Below are 14,125 nucleotides of genomic sequence, written 5' to 3' on the forward strand. Positions count from 1 at the left end.
TATATATATATATATATATATATATATATATATATACCATTTTTCTCTTAAGGAAAATTAAACTCCACAAACTCCATTTGCTCTCACCAGCTAGGGTACAGTACAAATTTTGTCCCAAGTCTGCATGAAGATCAACAATGGCGACAAAAAAGGCAACAAATTCGTACAATCGATCATCTCCATCCCCAGCTACATCTTAGTTTAGCATTAAAATTCCGGTGAAATTTCATACATTGACAGGCCCCCTCACACTTCCCTCAAGTTATGTCTTGTAGTTACAATGCCGGAAGTTAGTACTAGAATGCACTGATGCACCACCGCTACAATACACAGGTTTTGAATGTACATAGAAAAATCATTTACATCATTCATGTCATGATCATCTTCTCTTTGCTAGCTGGAATGTTCTCTTTAAGAATTGGTTTGCTGCTTTGTCATTCCTGTGACACAAGACCCTCAATATAGTGTTTGGATCTGATCTATTCCACCTTCCTGTTGTTGGAGGCATTGGCAGCCTTTGTCCTGAACCAACAACTCCTATCCCACTTGTTTCACATGTTACAATGCTAAAATCTTCCATAAGTTGTTCAGTACATTGTCCCATCAAATCGATCACCCCTTCCGCTGTCTCAGCTTCATGTTCCACCACATCCTTGGCTATTAATCCTTCTCCATGAGAGCAAAATACGCGTTTTAAGCTATCAAAATCCTCCTCGATCATCTCATGATCACTCCGATAAAACACACGGGAGCTTCCCCCAGCAACCAAAACCATAAGGAATGCCTCAAAAGATGACCTCATTACTTCTCTCACTGCCAAAGCCTGTGCTCTATCAGTGAGAATTGCACCTAGAAGAGTAAGATTTTGCTTGAGAATTCGCAATGCAGGTCTAATTCTTGCATTGGCTACATCACCAACATATAGACTTTCATAGAAGACAGAATTGGAGTCTAGGAAGATTAAGCGATATGCAGCTACTTCTGAGACATGTTGGCATGCTGCTTGGATTGATGCTTGTGTGATTTCAAAGTAGGAGGAATTGTTGGCCCTTCGGTTGTTGGCATAGCGGCTGCGTGGTGTTGAAGGAACCACTCGAGGGGAGAGAGAAAGATTTTTGTCAAGAGAATGAAGATGTGAAAGAAGATAGTGCAAGGTGTTGAGGCGAATATACAGGCGTTGCGTTCCTCGGCTTGTTGAAGGCCGAGGGTGATGACCTTCATTGGTTCCATTTGGGTGGAAATCTTCTGCTCCAATACTGCAAGGGCTAGCCTTTTTCCACAACTTGAGGATCTTCGAGTCTCGGTTGCATCTTGTCAAAGGAGGAAGTGTAGGAATATAACTCTGTTTGGAACCTGAGAAAGAAATACTTCAATTAACAAAAAAGCTTGCCAGAATCTTAAAATGCTAACAGTGACCATTTTTCCACAGATGTTTATGAGAATATGTCTGTAAATGACAATGGACAAATAAATGGTTCCTAGAGTGAAAGTTAGTTCATACCACAAGAAGCAACAAAAGCAGTGTACTCCTTGAAGAGAAGTTCCATGCCATCAGCAAGATCTTGAACTAAATCTTCTGTAATTCCAATTGGGATTTCAAAGAACTCGTCCACAATTTCCTTTGCTAATTTCATTATCTCCTCAGCTGATTGCGCATAAGGCTCTGATTTAGACTTTGGATTCCATGTCTGCATAACAATGTATATTCACTTATTTAGTACTTAAGTTCCAATTTGAATGCATTCTGTCATAATATATAAACCTCCTCATAATATATAAACCTCCTTGGACTTACCTCGCTCTCTTTCGCTCGGTTGAGACACTCTTTCCCTTTCTTCATTCTCTCAAAAATCCATTTTTTCAAAAGGTTCACAATGATGGTATCAACTTCATATGGAACCATCTCTCTCACAATTGCTTTGCCCCCATCTTCGCATTCAGCAGAGTCCTCCACCACCATTTGGAGTAGAACCTTCTCTAGCTTTCCTGCTCTCTGCAATATCTCAACTGTGAAGACTGTAAGCGTGGACACCCCATTCAAGTATTGCTTCAACACAGCTCCATAGCAGTTGTGCAATGTAACGGCTGCAATCCCTGCTGCTGTTGTGTGCCATCTCTTGAGTATGGGACTGAAGCTCTCCCTCTCTTTACAAGCTAAATCTTCTGTGTCTTGGGCCAACTGAAGTAAAGCTTCGGTCACTGCCTCCTCTTTCACCTCGTTGACGTTCCCAACTTCCATGATCTGATTGCAACAAACAAAAGCAAAAAATATTAGAAACAAATTATACCCGCTAGCTACTATTCATCATGTAACGTACATCACGTTATTAATTTACAGTTTAACAACATAACCTAGCTACTAGATAATTAGCACCGGAACATTTAAGAATCATAATTACGAAAACTGTCTTTCCAACTTAACAGTTATGTTGTCACATTGTCGAAGAAATAGACTTAAAGGATTAAATTAATGAACAACAAAACAAGCAAGAGAAGATTTGAGTCATTTAATCAAGAAATGCCATACCTTTTCGAAAGCTTGCTTCAGGGAAGATCGAATGTAGTACTCAACACGATCACCGGAGTTATCCACCAACGTAACATCACCTTTCCCGTTTCCTGCTCCATCTGTGATGGAAACATCTTCACCCAATATCTTTGACGATGACAAGGCCAGAGGGAGAAGGTTTTCAATCTGTCCAATTGTCCCTCTCTGAAAATACTCATGATACCGAAGCAGCTTCTTCTCCGCCCATGCCTGCATGGAGCTCAACACCGCCGACAAGATCTTGACATATATTGCCTCACGGTCAGGCCTCTTGGCATTGTTGGCCACCTCCGCCAACATTGCGTGCGCCGCACACAATAAGTCCGGCTCAATCTGTGCAGTCGAAACATACCGTTGGAACAAAACCCACGTAAAACACACATTATGAATCGGCCTAGTGATCCCCAAAGTGGACCAAGTCTTCTTCATGAGCTCGAGAAGCTCGTCCACCTCGTCGAGGACTAAAGTCTCGTCTCTGATGTCGAACACCGATTGAAGAAGAGAAACATAAAGGTGGATGCTGAGTGGGAAGCCATCGGCCCAGTGGCAAACGTCGGTAGGGGTTCCGTTGGAGCTCCGCCATGATAATGAGACTACTGAGTTGCAGAGGGTTCGCATTGTATCGGAGTTTTTGCCGGTGTCGATGGGTTTTGTGTCGACTGATCTGATGATTTCACGGAGGCGCATGGAGAAGGTGTTGGACCTATCGAGTGGGATTGAGGGATAGTGGAGGAGACCGGCTTCGAGGATTTTGAGCTGCCGCTTTTGCCACTGGTGGTATTCGTGGGAGTCGTTGAACTCGGCGGGTTTTAGGTGGCGGAGAAGCTCCAGTGGGAGGATTATCGTCTCTGCTCTCCTACCCATCTGTTCATATCAATATCATACATGGTCGTATAATTAGTATTCCAACATGCATGCATCGCATTTTCTTTCGTAATAAATTTTACCACATTAACACCGATTACCTTTACGTTCGCTAGAGATGGTCATTATCAAGAAAACTAAATCTTAAGATTTATACAAAATTGAGACAAATGGTTAAAAGTATGGCAGGCGGGTTTGTCTGCTGTACCGTTCGGTATTTCGGTATAGCATACCTATCACTAAAGAGGCATTGTTCAGCAGGGGATCCAGCAGAGTGGTTGTTGGTTTCAGATTTGGTCTTTGTATCTCATCATTTTCCCGGCATCAATACCGGCCTGACTAGCAGCTTGGAAAAATCATTAGACTTCTGACGATTGTTCTCATTTTGCCATTTTCAAGCACAAAATGAGCAAGATATTATACAACTTAAATGGGCAAGCAAAACAAGGTGATGTCCGTATTCTTTATCTTGTGTAGAATAATTATGTAACTGGAATCATCATTGAGTGAACACATTTCGTAATTAAGAACTAAGTCTTCTTCTCAGAAATGCACTTAACTAAGTTTTTTTTTTCCTTAGAAAATGCATGCTTTCGGAAAGATTAAATTGTCGTGCACATATTGTGTTAGAACTTAGAATGAGTAATGCGTGCATATAATAAAGATATACCCACGTACTTGGCCTACGAGGGTTCTCATGAGGGTTTTCCTTAGGCGGCCATCGCTCTGCTCGGTGACTCTCATCTGCTGCCTCATGATCTCGGCCGAGGTCATCGGCCGCCTCGGCCTCGATGGAGGCGCTGTTAACGACATTCCTGAACCCCTTTCCATAGTTGAAGGAGACCTCTCCATAGACCTTTCCATAGTTGAAACAGCGTTCGGAGAGGACGGGCTCGAACGCCCACCGCTACTCATCCTCCTCGAGGGGGAGCGCTTGAGCATCTTAAGCCCAAGCGCCCTCTTTATCCGGCTTACCGGGGTTGTGACCACCCCGGTTGGCTTCATCCCCATCCCGGACCCGCCGCCTTCCCCGCTACCATTCTCGTGGCTGGAATAAAACACGAGGGCGTTTCGTCCCCCAAAACCCGGGGAAGAGCGGCAGGCGGTGAAGAAGATCTCGTAGGCAGTCTCGCGGACATCGTCACGGTCTAGGCCATCGAGCTTGTCGAAGGGCCAGACGAGGTCGGGGTCGGAGTCGTGGTAGTCGGGCCTAGGACCTAGTAAGGAGCTGCACAGAGAGTCACGGCGAGCATGGTGGCCCATGACGGTGAGATGGAGGAGGAGTAGGTGGAGGGGCCGTGGGATAGGTCAGTGTGAGTAGTTGGTTGGCGTCAGATATCCGGCGGGAGAGACAAAGCGTACATTTCTCTTAAAACAAGAGGAGAATATTGACAGATATGATTAATGGTTACGGTTTGTGACAGCAATTTTTTGTTTGGGGAGGGTGAGAGAGAGAGAAGTGCACAAAGGAATAGATGGTGTTGGATCGATAGGCTGTTGTGCGAAGAAAACGAGAAGCAAAAGGACATAGATAGCAAAGTCGACTCCGAATATTTCGTTCTGAGAAAAACCTTCTTCGATCCCTTTTGTTATCTTTCATGTCTCCACAACAATTTGATCTGCACGGTTTGTGCGGGGATGAATCAGCACAAGACTAGTACAGCTAAGTAGCGAGCAGAAACAGGTTTGGTAAAAGCTAGCTACGCATCTTGTCATTTGTGATTTGAGGCTGCCTGATGATAACAAAAAATGAAACAGATTTGGTTGGATCAAATGCTGGAAACATACAAAATCTGAATCAACCGACTCTATCTGAGTTGTACGTAGATTCGAATTTAGTTGGAATCCTCTAGATCTTAAGGTTTCTAAATTGAGGAAAGAACTATTCTATATATACCGAATATGTATACCACATGTTCCACATTGTGTGTGTAATAACTTCTTTCCTAGCAAGCAACTAAAATAGAATAACTAACTAGAGAAATAATGATATACGTTTTAATTAATTTTGCATAAAAAAAAGTGCAATATAGTTTTGCATTAAACAATTTATCCATTTAAAAAATGTTATTAATTATGTCAATCATGCATATGCGTGAGTCGATCAAAGGAAACAAAAGCCAGAAGGCCAACAACATTGACAGCATCCTGCATCCGGCAATGAGGGTTGGCAAAATTGGCAAGACAGTAGAACCCACATCTAAGTTAAAGCCCTAACAATCACAAGTCCCTTGCTAGTAGCCGGCAATGAGGGTTGGCAAAATTGGCAAGACAGTAGAACCCACATCTAAGTTAAAGCCCTAACAATCACAAGTCCCTTGCTAGTAGCCCGGTAGGTTGATGAGTATTGGGGACCTGCGGGACCCATATAACGTTGATAAAAAGTATCAGCTTCTAAAAGAGTCTGGGTCATCTTAAGGCTCGATTGCGAATCCTATGGGTTCACGAGGTGGAAAACCTTAGGCTAATAGAGTCTAACTGCTCTCACGTGGTAATCGACTTGGACCTAAAGATTGAGTTGTGTTCTTGCGGGCCATAGTTGGTTCATAATTTTCCTGGATTAGTAGGCTGCCTTGCCCCAATCTAGAGTGCAGTGGAGGAGGTGCTCTTCGTCGGTCTGATCAGGATCTCTATCGTCTTCGGTGGGTGATGACAGGTGGGTCTGAAGGATCATTTTGGTGCAAGCTTAGGCGAATGGGCTTGGTTGTTGGGCAAAGCGGCATATCAGTTCAGCCGCTTTCATGGAGGTCGATGGAAGATCTTGTTGTCTACATTGAAATCTACTAGTTATTCGTTTATAGGTCGAGACGAGGAGGTTGTAGTAGAGGCATGCGTGTTCGGTTCTGGAGTAGTAGCCCGGGACGGGTTATCGAAGATGAGGCTGCTAGAAACTGTGACAGGGGAATGCAGGATTATTGTGTCCATGTATACCCTAGCTTTTTGGTTTGGGGTTGGGAAAAGGTCTTTTTTTTTTTTTCTTCGGATAAATAAGGGATTAAGCGAGATTAACTGATATTAGCTCCTCGGAGGTTGACAATATAGAGAACAAGTCTCATTATCAAACCCGATGTATGAGATTGCTTAAATGTGAGATCGATCTATTATAGTTATGCTTTTGCTTAGGTAGGTCATTCTAAATTTTCTTGCTGGATATCTTATGTAAATTCTAGTAGGACGACAACCTTATTAGATGTTGATCTAATACATTCAACTCTATTTTAAAAAACTTAAAAAAAACATATGGGTGATTCAATTTAAACAAATCGGACCAATAAAAAAAAAAACAAACAAACAAAATAATTTAAACAAATCGGTCAAAATATATTAGTTCAATTATTTCCAACTTATATTAGTGATAGTAATCGAAAAAAACTTATATTAGTGATTATTGTATACCAGAAGTTTTTCAGGAAATTTTTCTACGCACACAGGTGCAAGTGAACCGAACACTCAATGTGTAATCTTAGATATGTATTTATTTCATCTAGCCATCCACGTGACACTATAAATCTATAATGTGTATATGTGAACGCCATTAACAAAATTGAAACTAAAAAAACTAGTCTAAGTGCTTTAAACACAAAAGAGGACCCGAAGTTAATTAAAGAAGTTATGAGCTGGCGCTTAATCTGATTGGATCAAAAATGAAAAGATTAGAGAAACAAATTGAGGATTTTCGGTCTTTATATGGGCCAATTACATATAAGTCCACTTTGAGACATTTTTTCCCACATAGATCCACCCAAACATTTTTACCCACATAAGTCCACCCAAGTCTAAATAAAGTTTTGTATTAAGTATTAAAGTTCAACATAATTACAGACTGCCATCCAACAAAAAAAATTAGATTTTCTCCTTTATATTTACAAGAATGCCACTAGTATAAAAAGTCAACAACCACTCTCATTTCGGAACAGTCTCCGGCGGACCTCCGGTGAGATTTCCAGCGGACCTCTGGCGAGGTTTCCGGCGAGATTTCCGACTGACCTCCGGCGAGGTTTCCGGCCGACCTCCGACGATGACAAAAATTACTACTACCAGCTAAAAAAGCTACTACCACCAGCTATAAAAGCTACTACCACCGCATAACAAAAGCTACTACAAAAGTTTCCGGCCGACCTCCGGCGAGATTTCTGACCGACCTCCGGCGAGGTTTCCGACCGACCTCCGACGATGACAAAAATTAACTACTACAAGCTAAAAAAAGACTATTACCACCAGCTATAAAAGCTACTACCACCGCCTACAAAAGCTACTACTGTGAGATTTCTGATGAAAACAAAAAGCTACTACCACTAGCCACAAAAACTACTACCACAAGCTACAAAAGCTACTACCACCGCCTACAAAAGCTACTACTGTGAGGTTTTCGACGAACACAAAAACTACTACCACCAGCGACAAAAGCTACTACCACCAGCTAACAAAAGCTACTACCACCGCCTACAAAAGCTACTACGTCCATTGATTCATCAAATTCCACAACTAAATTAGTAGTCAGTGATGCGTGATCAAGATTGAACAAGAATAGAAATGAATCGGAATACTCACAAAACCATAGCCCTTGGATCGGCCGGTGTCCTTGTCAGAAATGACAACCGCCTCAAGGCGGTGGATTCTCGATAGATCTGCACCTCACCGACGAATCACCTTCGTCGTCACCGTCTCAAACTCATAGGAGAAGGTGCGGAGAAGAAGATGACGAGGCTGATCGGAGAAGGTGCGGCCAGTGATGACGGGGCTGATCAGAGGATCGGAAAAGGTAGAGGAAGGTCCACACACACTGGGGAGATCTACTAAGGCGCATAAATCTCTACTTCCAACGGCGGCGGACGCCGAACAAGTGGTGGATGACGTCGTCGGAGTTGGTTGGACCTTGTAGATCCGGCTGCACGTTGAGGAGATGCAGTCAAGGTCGAAGCGGAGGTCGTCAAGGAGTCGTCGACGGTGGATCCAGATGTCATCGTCAAGGCGACGGCATCGTCAGAGCCGGAGATACAATCAAGGCTGAGTCGGAAGTAGCGCCGAGGCGGCGGCGGCTTCGCCATGGCAGTGGGTTCACGAGAGAGAGAGAGAGAGAGAGAGAGAGAGAGAGAGAGAGAGAGAGAGAGAGAGAGAGAGAGAGAGAGAGAGAGAGAGAGAGAGAGAGAGAGAGAGAGAGAGAGAGAGAGAGAGAGAGAGAGAGAGAGAGAGAGAGAGAGAGAGAGAGAGAGAGTAGAGAGAGTAGTAGAGAGAGAGACGAGAGAGAGTAGAGTACAGTAGTACTAGAGAGAGAGAGAGAGTAGAGAGAGAGAGACGAGAGAGAGACGAGTACGAGAGAGTACGTAGAGACGTAGAGAGAGAGAGAGAGAGAGTAGAGAGAGAGAGAGAGAGAGAGAGAGAGAGAGAGAGAGAGAGAGAAAGAGAATTGGTGTAAAGGAGAGGAGGGCATTTTAGGTACATCGTAAAAGTAAAATAACAGATTTAGCCTTAAAAGCGGACTTATATGAGTAAAACTGTTATGATGAACTTATGTAGGAGAAAATGTTCAGAATGTGACTTATATGAAATTTTCTATTATTATATCTTCGCATCTCTAATCAGGTAACTTTTACTAGAAAAGTAAAAGGAATTGATGATTTTTTATCGTAGTACAAGTGTACCGTGGTGCATAAAATCCGTTCTCCATTTTCTAACAAGAAAAGTATAAGAAGTGTACCTTGGTACGACGTTCAAACTTCAAACTTTCAGATTGTGGACTTGGACTTGTGAATTGTAATTTTCCTAATTCTCAATACCCCACAACAAAAGCATGATTCTTTCATATCCAGCGATACAGCTATTGATCATCATCACCAAAGTTGAGGCTAGAACATCATGTACTCAAATTCAGAAGCTGATTCATGGCGCTTAAAGTTTTGCTCTTCCATCTTCGTTACACTCGCAGTCATGACTATGATCAAAGGTTGGTTCCACCCAAAATTTGAAATCTCTATGATCTTGCTTTTCAGTTTTTATTTCAACCCATTAATTTTCCCTTAATTTGATTACGTCTAAGAAAGATTCAGTATTTTTCTGTCAGAAAACTATATCAAACACTTTCTCACGTTTGCGTAGTTTGAGGTTGATTTTGTTTACTTAACCAAGTTTGGTACTTAATTTGTTCTTGTTGATTCACAGCAGATGTGGTATATGGAGATTCAATAGACACAGACATGGAGGTCCTGCTGAGCCTCAAGGCATTTATGCAACAACATAACAGGGTAAATCAAGGCCAATACTCAAAATGGAACCAGAGCAACAACCCATGTGAGTGGCCTAGAATATCATGTAATGATGAACAGAGAGTCAGTGCAGTTGATCTCTCTGATAGCGAAATCTCTGGTGAGGTTTTCAGAAACTTCTCTGCCCTGACAGCATTGTCATACCTTGACCTATCCATGAACACTTTGCATGGCGTTATCCCAGAGGACCTGAGTCAATGCCAGAGCCTCAAATACCTCAACCTGTCACATAACATTCTTGATGGTGAGCTGAAATTGCAAGGGTTAAATCAATTAGAGGTTCTTGATTTGGCTATAAACAGGTTTTATGGGGACATGAATATTAGCTTCCCTGGAATTTGCAAAAACTTGGTAGTTGCAAATGTTTCATCTAATAACTTTACTGGTAGGATTGATCAGCACTTTGATGAATGCTTGAATTTGCAGTACTTCGATTTGAGCTCAAACAGATTTAGTGGTGATTTGTGGGTCAGGTTCACAAGGCTTAGGGAGTTTTCAGTGTCCGAAAATAATCTCAGTGGGGCTATTTTGCCTTCTATTTTCAATGGTAGTTGTAGCTTGGTGAATTTGGACCTGTCAGAAAATGAATTTTCTGGTGAAATTGCAAAAGGGATATCAAATTGCCGGAATCTGGTTACATTGAATCTAGGGGGAAACAAATTTACAGGGCCAATTCCATCTGAGATTGGAAGCATTTCGAGTCTGAAATATTTGTTCTTGGAAAATAATACTTTTTCTAGAGTGATCCCGGAATCCCTTTTGAATTTGAGCAGCTTGGTGTCCTTGGATTTTGGCAGAAACAATTTTGGTGGGGATGTTCAAGAAATTTTTGGAAGATTCACGCAGGTGAAGTTTCTTGTGCTGCACTCAAACTCATACACTGGTGGTATACATTCATCTGGAATTCTTAAGCTACCAAATGTATCTCGGTTAGATCTCAGCTACAACAAATTTACTGGTTCTTTACCAGTTGAAATTGCTCAAAAGTCAAGCTTGAAGTATTTGTTCCTTGCCTATAATCACTTCAGTGGAACAATACCACCAGAGTATGGAAATTTGTCACACCTCCAAGCACTAGACCTTTCCTCCAACAGCCTATCTGGACCAATACCTCCCACCATAGGAAACTTGAAATCTCTCATGTTTCTTATGCTTGCAAATAATTTGCTAACAGGTCCAATTCCTAAGGAGTTGGGGGATTGTACTAGCTTGTTGTGGCTGAATCTTTCAAACAACAATCTTACTGGGATAATCCCAGCTGAACTGAAGAATATTGGAACAAATGTTGGTCCAACATTTGAATCAAACAATCAGGACAAGGATCGAATTGTAGCTGGATCCGGGGTGTGCTTAGAAATACAGAGATGGATTCCAGCAGACTACCCTTCATTCAGCTTTTTGTATAAAATCCTCACAAGGAAGAGTTGTCAAAACATGCAGGATCAGCTCTTCAAGGGAAATGGTCTGTTTCCCATATGTGTTGCTGGTTCTACAATAAGGACATTACAAATCTCCGGTTACATTCAACTGAGTGGGAATCAACTTTCAGGTCAAGTCCCTCCAGAAATTGGTGAGATGCAAACTATTAGTATGTTGAATTTAGCTTTCAATAAATTTTATGGAGAACTCCCTGCAGAGATTGGACAAATGACACTAGTAGTGTTGAACCTCACTAAGAACAGTTTTTCGGGCCAAATACCAATGGAAATTGGAAACATGAAGTGCATGCAGAATCTGGATTTGTCTTATAACTACTTTTCTGGTGAATTCCCTCCTTCCTTAAACAGCTTGACTGAGCTAAGTAAGTTCAACATCTCATACAATCCACTCATCTCTGGTGTAATTCCTGCCAGTGGGCAACTAGCAACATTTGACAAACAGTCCTACCTTGGTGACCCCCTCCTCATCCTTCCAAAATTCATTGTCAACTCCAAAGATAATGGGGATACCCTTCCTAAGTTTATCGACAACTCCACAGATGATGAGGATGAGGTTATAAGAAATGGATTCTACAATAGCATGGGAGTTGGGTTTGTAGTTGGATTTTGGGGAGTTTGTGGGAGCTTGATTTTGATCAGGTCATGGAGACACTCATACTTCTGTTTCTTGAATCTTCTCCATGACTGGCTTTATCTGAGGGTGGCTTGGATCAGGCAAAAACTAAAGGACATTCTAAGAAGATCATAATTGGTTGTTGGTAATCTCTCATTTCAATTCTGTTCATGACAATAATTGTTATTTGGAATTTAATTAATAAAACATTTTTCGTCTAAGGATGGGTGTATGTTTATTTTGAATCTTCATAGACATGTATTGCATGCCCCCTTTCAGCTGGTGTCATTGACAACCCTCGGAAGGTTTGGAGTGCTACATGAGCTGCTGTTTACCATGTCTTCAATTTTTCTCCTTAATGCATCTGTTCTTAACTTCAAACATTAAACATGCACTTCCTCAACAATTAAACTGTCCTTTCTCTACGATTGAAGAAACGATAAAACTTGAAATTCGACATCAATGTTGCTTCTATTGTAAATTTGTAATAACGATTGTTTTGTTTGTCTGCAAAATACAAATCTATGAATAATACACAGATCTTGATCATAATAAAGCAAGTTACTGTATGCTTATTTGGAAACATTTTCAAAAGCAGAATATGCACGCGATTTAGATATATCTTCGAGAGGACAAGCTAGTTTTAAGGAACTAAATGGTGGCTGAATGAGGATCGAAAGAGATATATGTGATACCATGTCAACTTCATGCCATACTGTATTATGTGACATCAGTAATTCATTTTCAACTGTGCCAAATATCAATGCATCCATCAATCCATTGTCATTGGATCAAATAGTCCTGTGTTCTTCTTATCCTTAATCAGTTTTGTTATTTTCACTTGGAAATATTTTCTAATTAGGTCTAATATTTGTGAGTATGAGATTACTCCACATTTCAGGACTCAGGAGGGAGGAAAACAGAACAGTCCACTTGTACTTCTTATTAGATTGAAATGGATAGACAAGATACATCCCCTTTTCCCTATTCCACTTTTTCCTCCCAAGAAGTAAATTAAACATGAAATATACATAATGAAGTGGGGAGGAATTGGGTTGGTATCATATATATTACATGGTGTCTAATTGACCAAGTTTCCATGAAACTAGCAGCAACTAAGCAACCAAAATGTGTGGATGTTAACACATTGTTCACTTAGGAATCTTTAAGCTTATCACAAGCAGACAGTAGACAACTACCACTGTCTTTCATTTTGAAAAATCATATACAGAACAGAAAATTTGGAAGTTTCTCAAACAAATCCCTAAATAATTGATCAACCATTCAGATACAGACACAGGTTTGATTCAACCATATAATATAAGCTAGACCTGATCAGGTAATTACGTAACTAATTAGCCATGTATTACAAAAATATGAACTGAATTCCCCGTACTAGTTATAGTTAATAACTATGTATACTGACCATAGTTTGTCCTTTTCATGTTTGTGTTAAGAGAAGTATGTGTTAAAGATATTGATGTTACAACATAGTGGGAGCTCAGAAACATGTATATAATTTCCACCCTTGTCCAATAAGCTTATCTATCTACTGCTCTTTTCTGCAGTATTGGAGTGACATCTCTGGCTCTCTCCTCATTTCTCTCTATCACTTCTGCATTATCTGCTTCTTCTGTCAATCAAAGTGAAAGGAGGAGGGTTTTAGGGGAATGCCAATTGAGGGGGTTTTGAGATTCTGAGTTCCTCCCATTCAAGAACTTGAAAGTACTATACTGGTAAATCTTAGAGCTCATTTTCTCTTTGTTCCTTGCTTTCTGCTTGTTGTTTGAGTCCTTGAGAATGATATATAGCACTGGAAAATTTATGTGGGTGAATTGAGGCATATAGTTCAAGCTATACACTGTTTAAACTTTAAACAAATTGCATATATTGCATATTTATATTTCTGGATGTGTTTGCTAGAACTGAAATGCATATATACAGGAGTGAAAGATGAGAGTGGCAGTAGTTGGTTCTGGTATCAGTGGTTTGGTCGCAGCCTATGTTCTTGCAAAAGATGGGGTGGAAGTGGATCTGTATGAGAAAGAAGACTACTTGGGAGGTCATGCCAGGACGGTCACATTCGACGGCGTCGATTTGGATCTTGGTTTCATGGTCTTCAATAGAGTAAGTACCACACATTCGTCATCTATAGTTTTGTTCATTGCTTATCAGTTTTCAACTTTATGTCTAGTGTTGGTTGGCAATCTTGGCATTACTTGATTATTCTAAGACTCGTGCTACATGCCTTGAGTTTTAATACTTAAGAAAAGGAACCTAAAAACAGTGACTTCATTAGTGCGTGTGATCCAAAGCTTCTGAACTAAGTTAATTTGGGGTTCAAGCAAGTTCTGGTGTTTGAGCACTTGCCAAGTTCAAGAACACAGGCATACCGAGC

At 41.0% G+C, this 14,125-nt stretch overlaps 3 protein-coding genes across 3 annotated transcripts in view; 2 read left to right on the forward strand and 1 right to left on the reverse strand.

The window, feature by feature from the left end:
* Positions 1-379: 379 nt before the first annotated feature.
* Positions 380-5,422, reverse strand: LOC101309528. The gene is made up of 5 exons (XM_004296348.1): positions 4,091-5,422; positions 2,528-3,412; positions 1,796-2,242; positions 1,502-1,688; positions 380-1,353 (listed from the first exon to the last, which is right to left on the reverse strand). Exons 1-5 carry the CDS (start codon positions 4,673-4,675, stop codon positions 380-382), a joined length of 3,078 nt encoding a protein of 1,025 aa, XP_004296396.1. The 5' UTR covers positions 4,676-5,422.
* A 3,918-nt stretch (positions 5,423-9,340) lies between these two features.
* Positions 9,341-11,946, forward strand: LOC101301000 (probable LRR receptor-like serine/threonine-protein kinase At1g74360-like). The gene is made up of 2 exons (XM_004297795.1): positions 9,341-9,356; positions 9,572-11,946. The coding sequence occupies exons 1-2, from the start codon at positions 9,341-9,343 to the stop codon at positions 11,860-11,862; spliced, it is 2,307 nt and encodes a 768-aa protein (XP_004297843.1). The 3' UTR covers positions 11,863-11,946.
* Positions 11,947-13,330: 1,384 nt separating this feature from the next.
* LOC101309817 overlaps positions 13,331-14,125 on the forward strand; it is a 6,915-nt gene continuing 6,120 nt past the window's right edge. Inside the window, exons 1-2 of the mRNA XM_004296349.1 lie at positions 13,331-13,463; positions 13,672-13,854. Of these exons, the coding sequence (XP_004296397.1) occupies positions 13,681-13,854 (174 nt within the window). The 5' untranslated portion in view covers positions 13,331-13,463; positions 13,672-13,680. The remainder of the gene's footprint in view (positions 13,464-13,671; positions 13,855-14,125) is intronic.

The sequence above is a fragment of the Fragaria vesca genome, linkage group LG4 (assembly GCF_000184155.1).
Source record: "Fragaria vesca subsp. vesca linkage group LG4, FraVesHawaii_1.0, whole genome shotgun sequence".
Lineage (NCBI taxonomy): Eukaryota > Viridiplantae > Streptophyta > Magnoliopsida > Rosales > Rosaceae > Fragaria > Fragaria vesca.

What these genes read in the sequence shown, in the direction of transcription:
- LOC101309528 (XM_004296348.1), bottom strand. Translation starts at nt 4,675, where the DNA reads ATGGGCCACCATGCTCGCCGTGACTCTCTGTGCAGCTCCTTACTAGGT. An exon ending in TGAAGCAAGCTTTCGAAAAG is followed by an intron (nt 2,243 to 2,527) that starts GTATGGCATTTC and finishes TGTTGCAATCAG; the next exon opens with ATCATGGAAGTTGGGAACGT. An exon ending in TGCTTTTGTTGCTTCTTGTG is followed by an intron (nt 1,354 to 1,501) that starts GTATGAACTAAC and finishes TTTCTTTCTCAG; the next exon opens with GTTCCAAACAGAGTTATATT.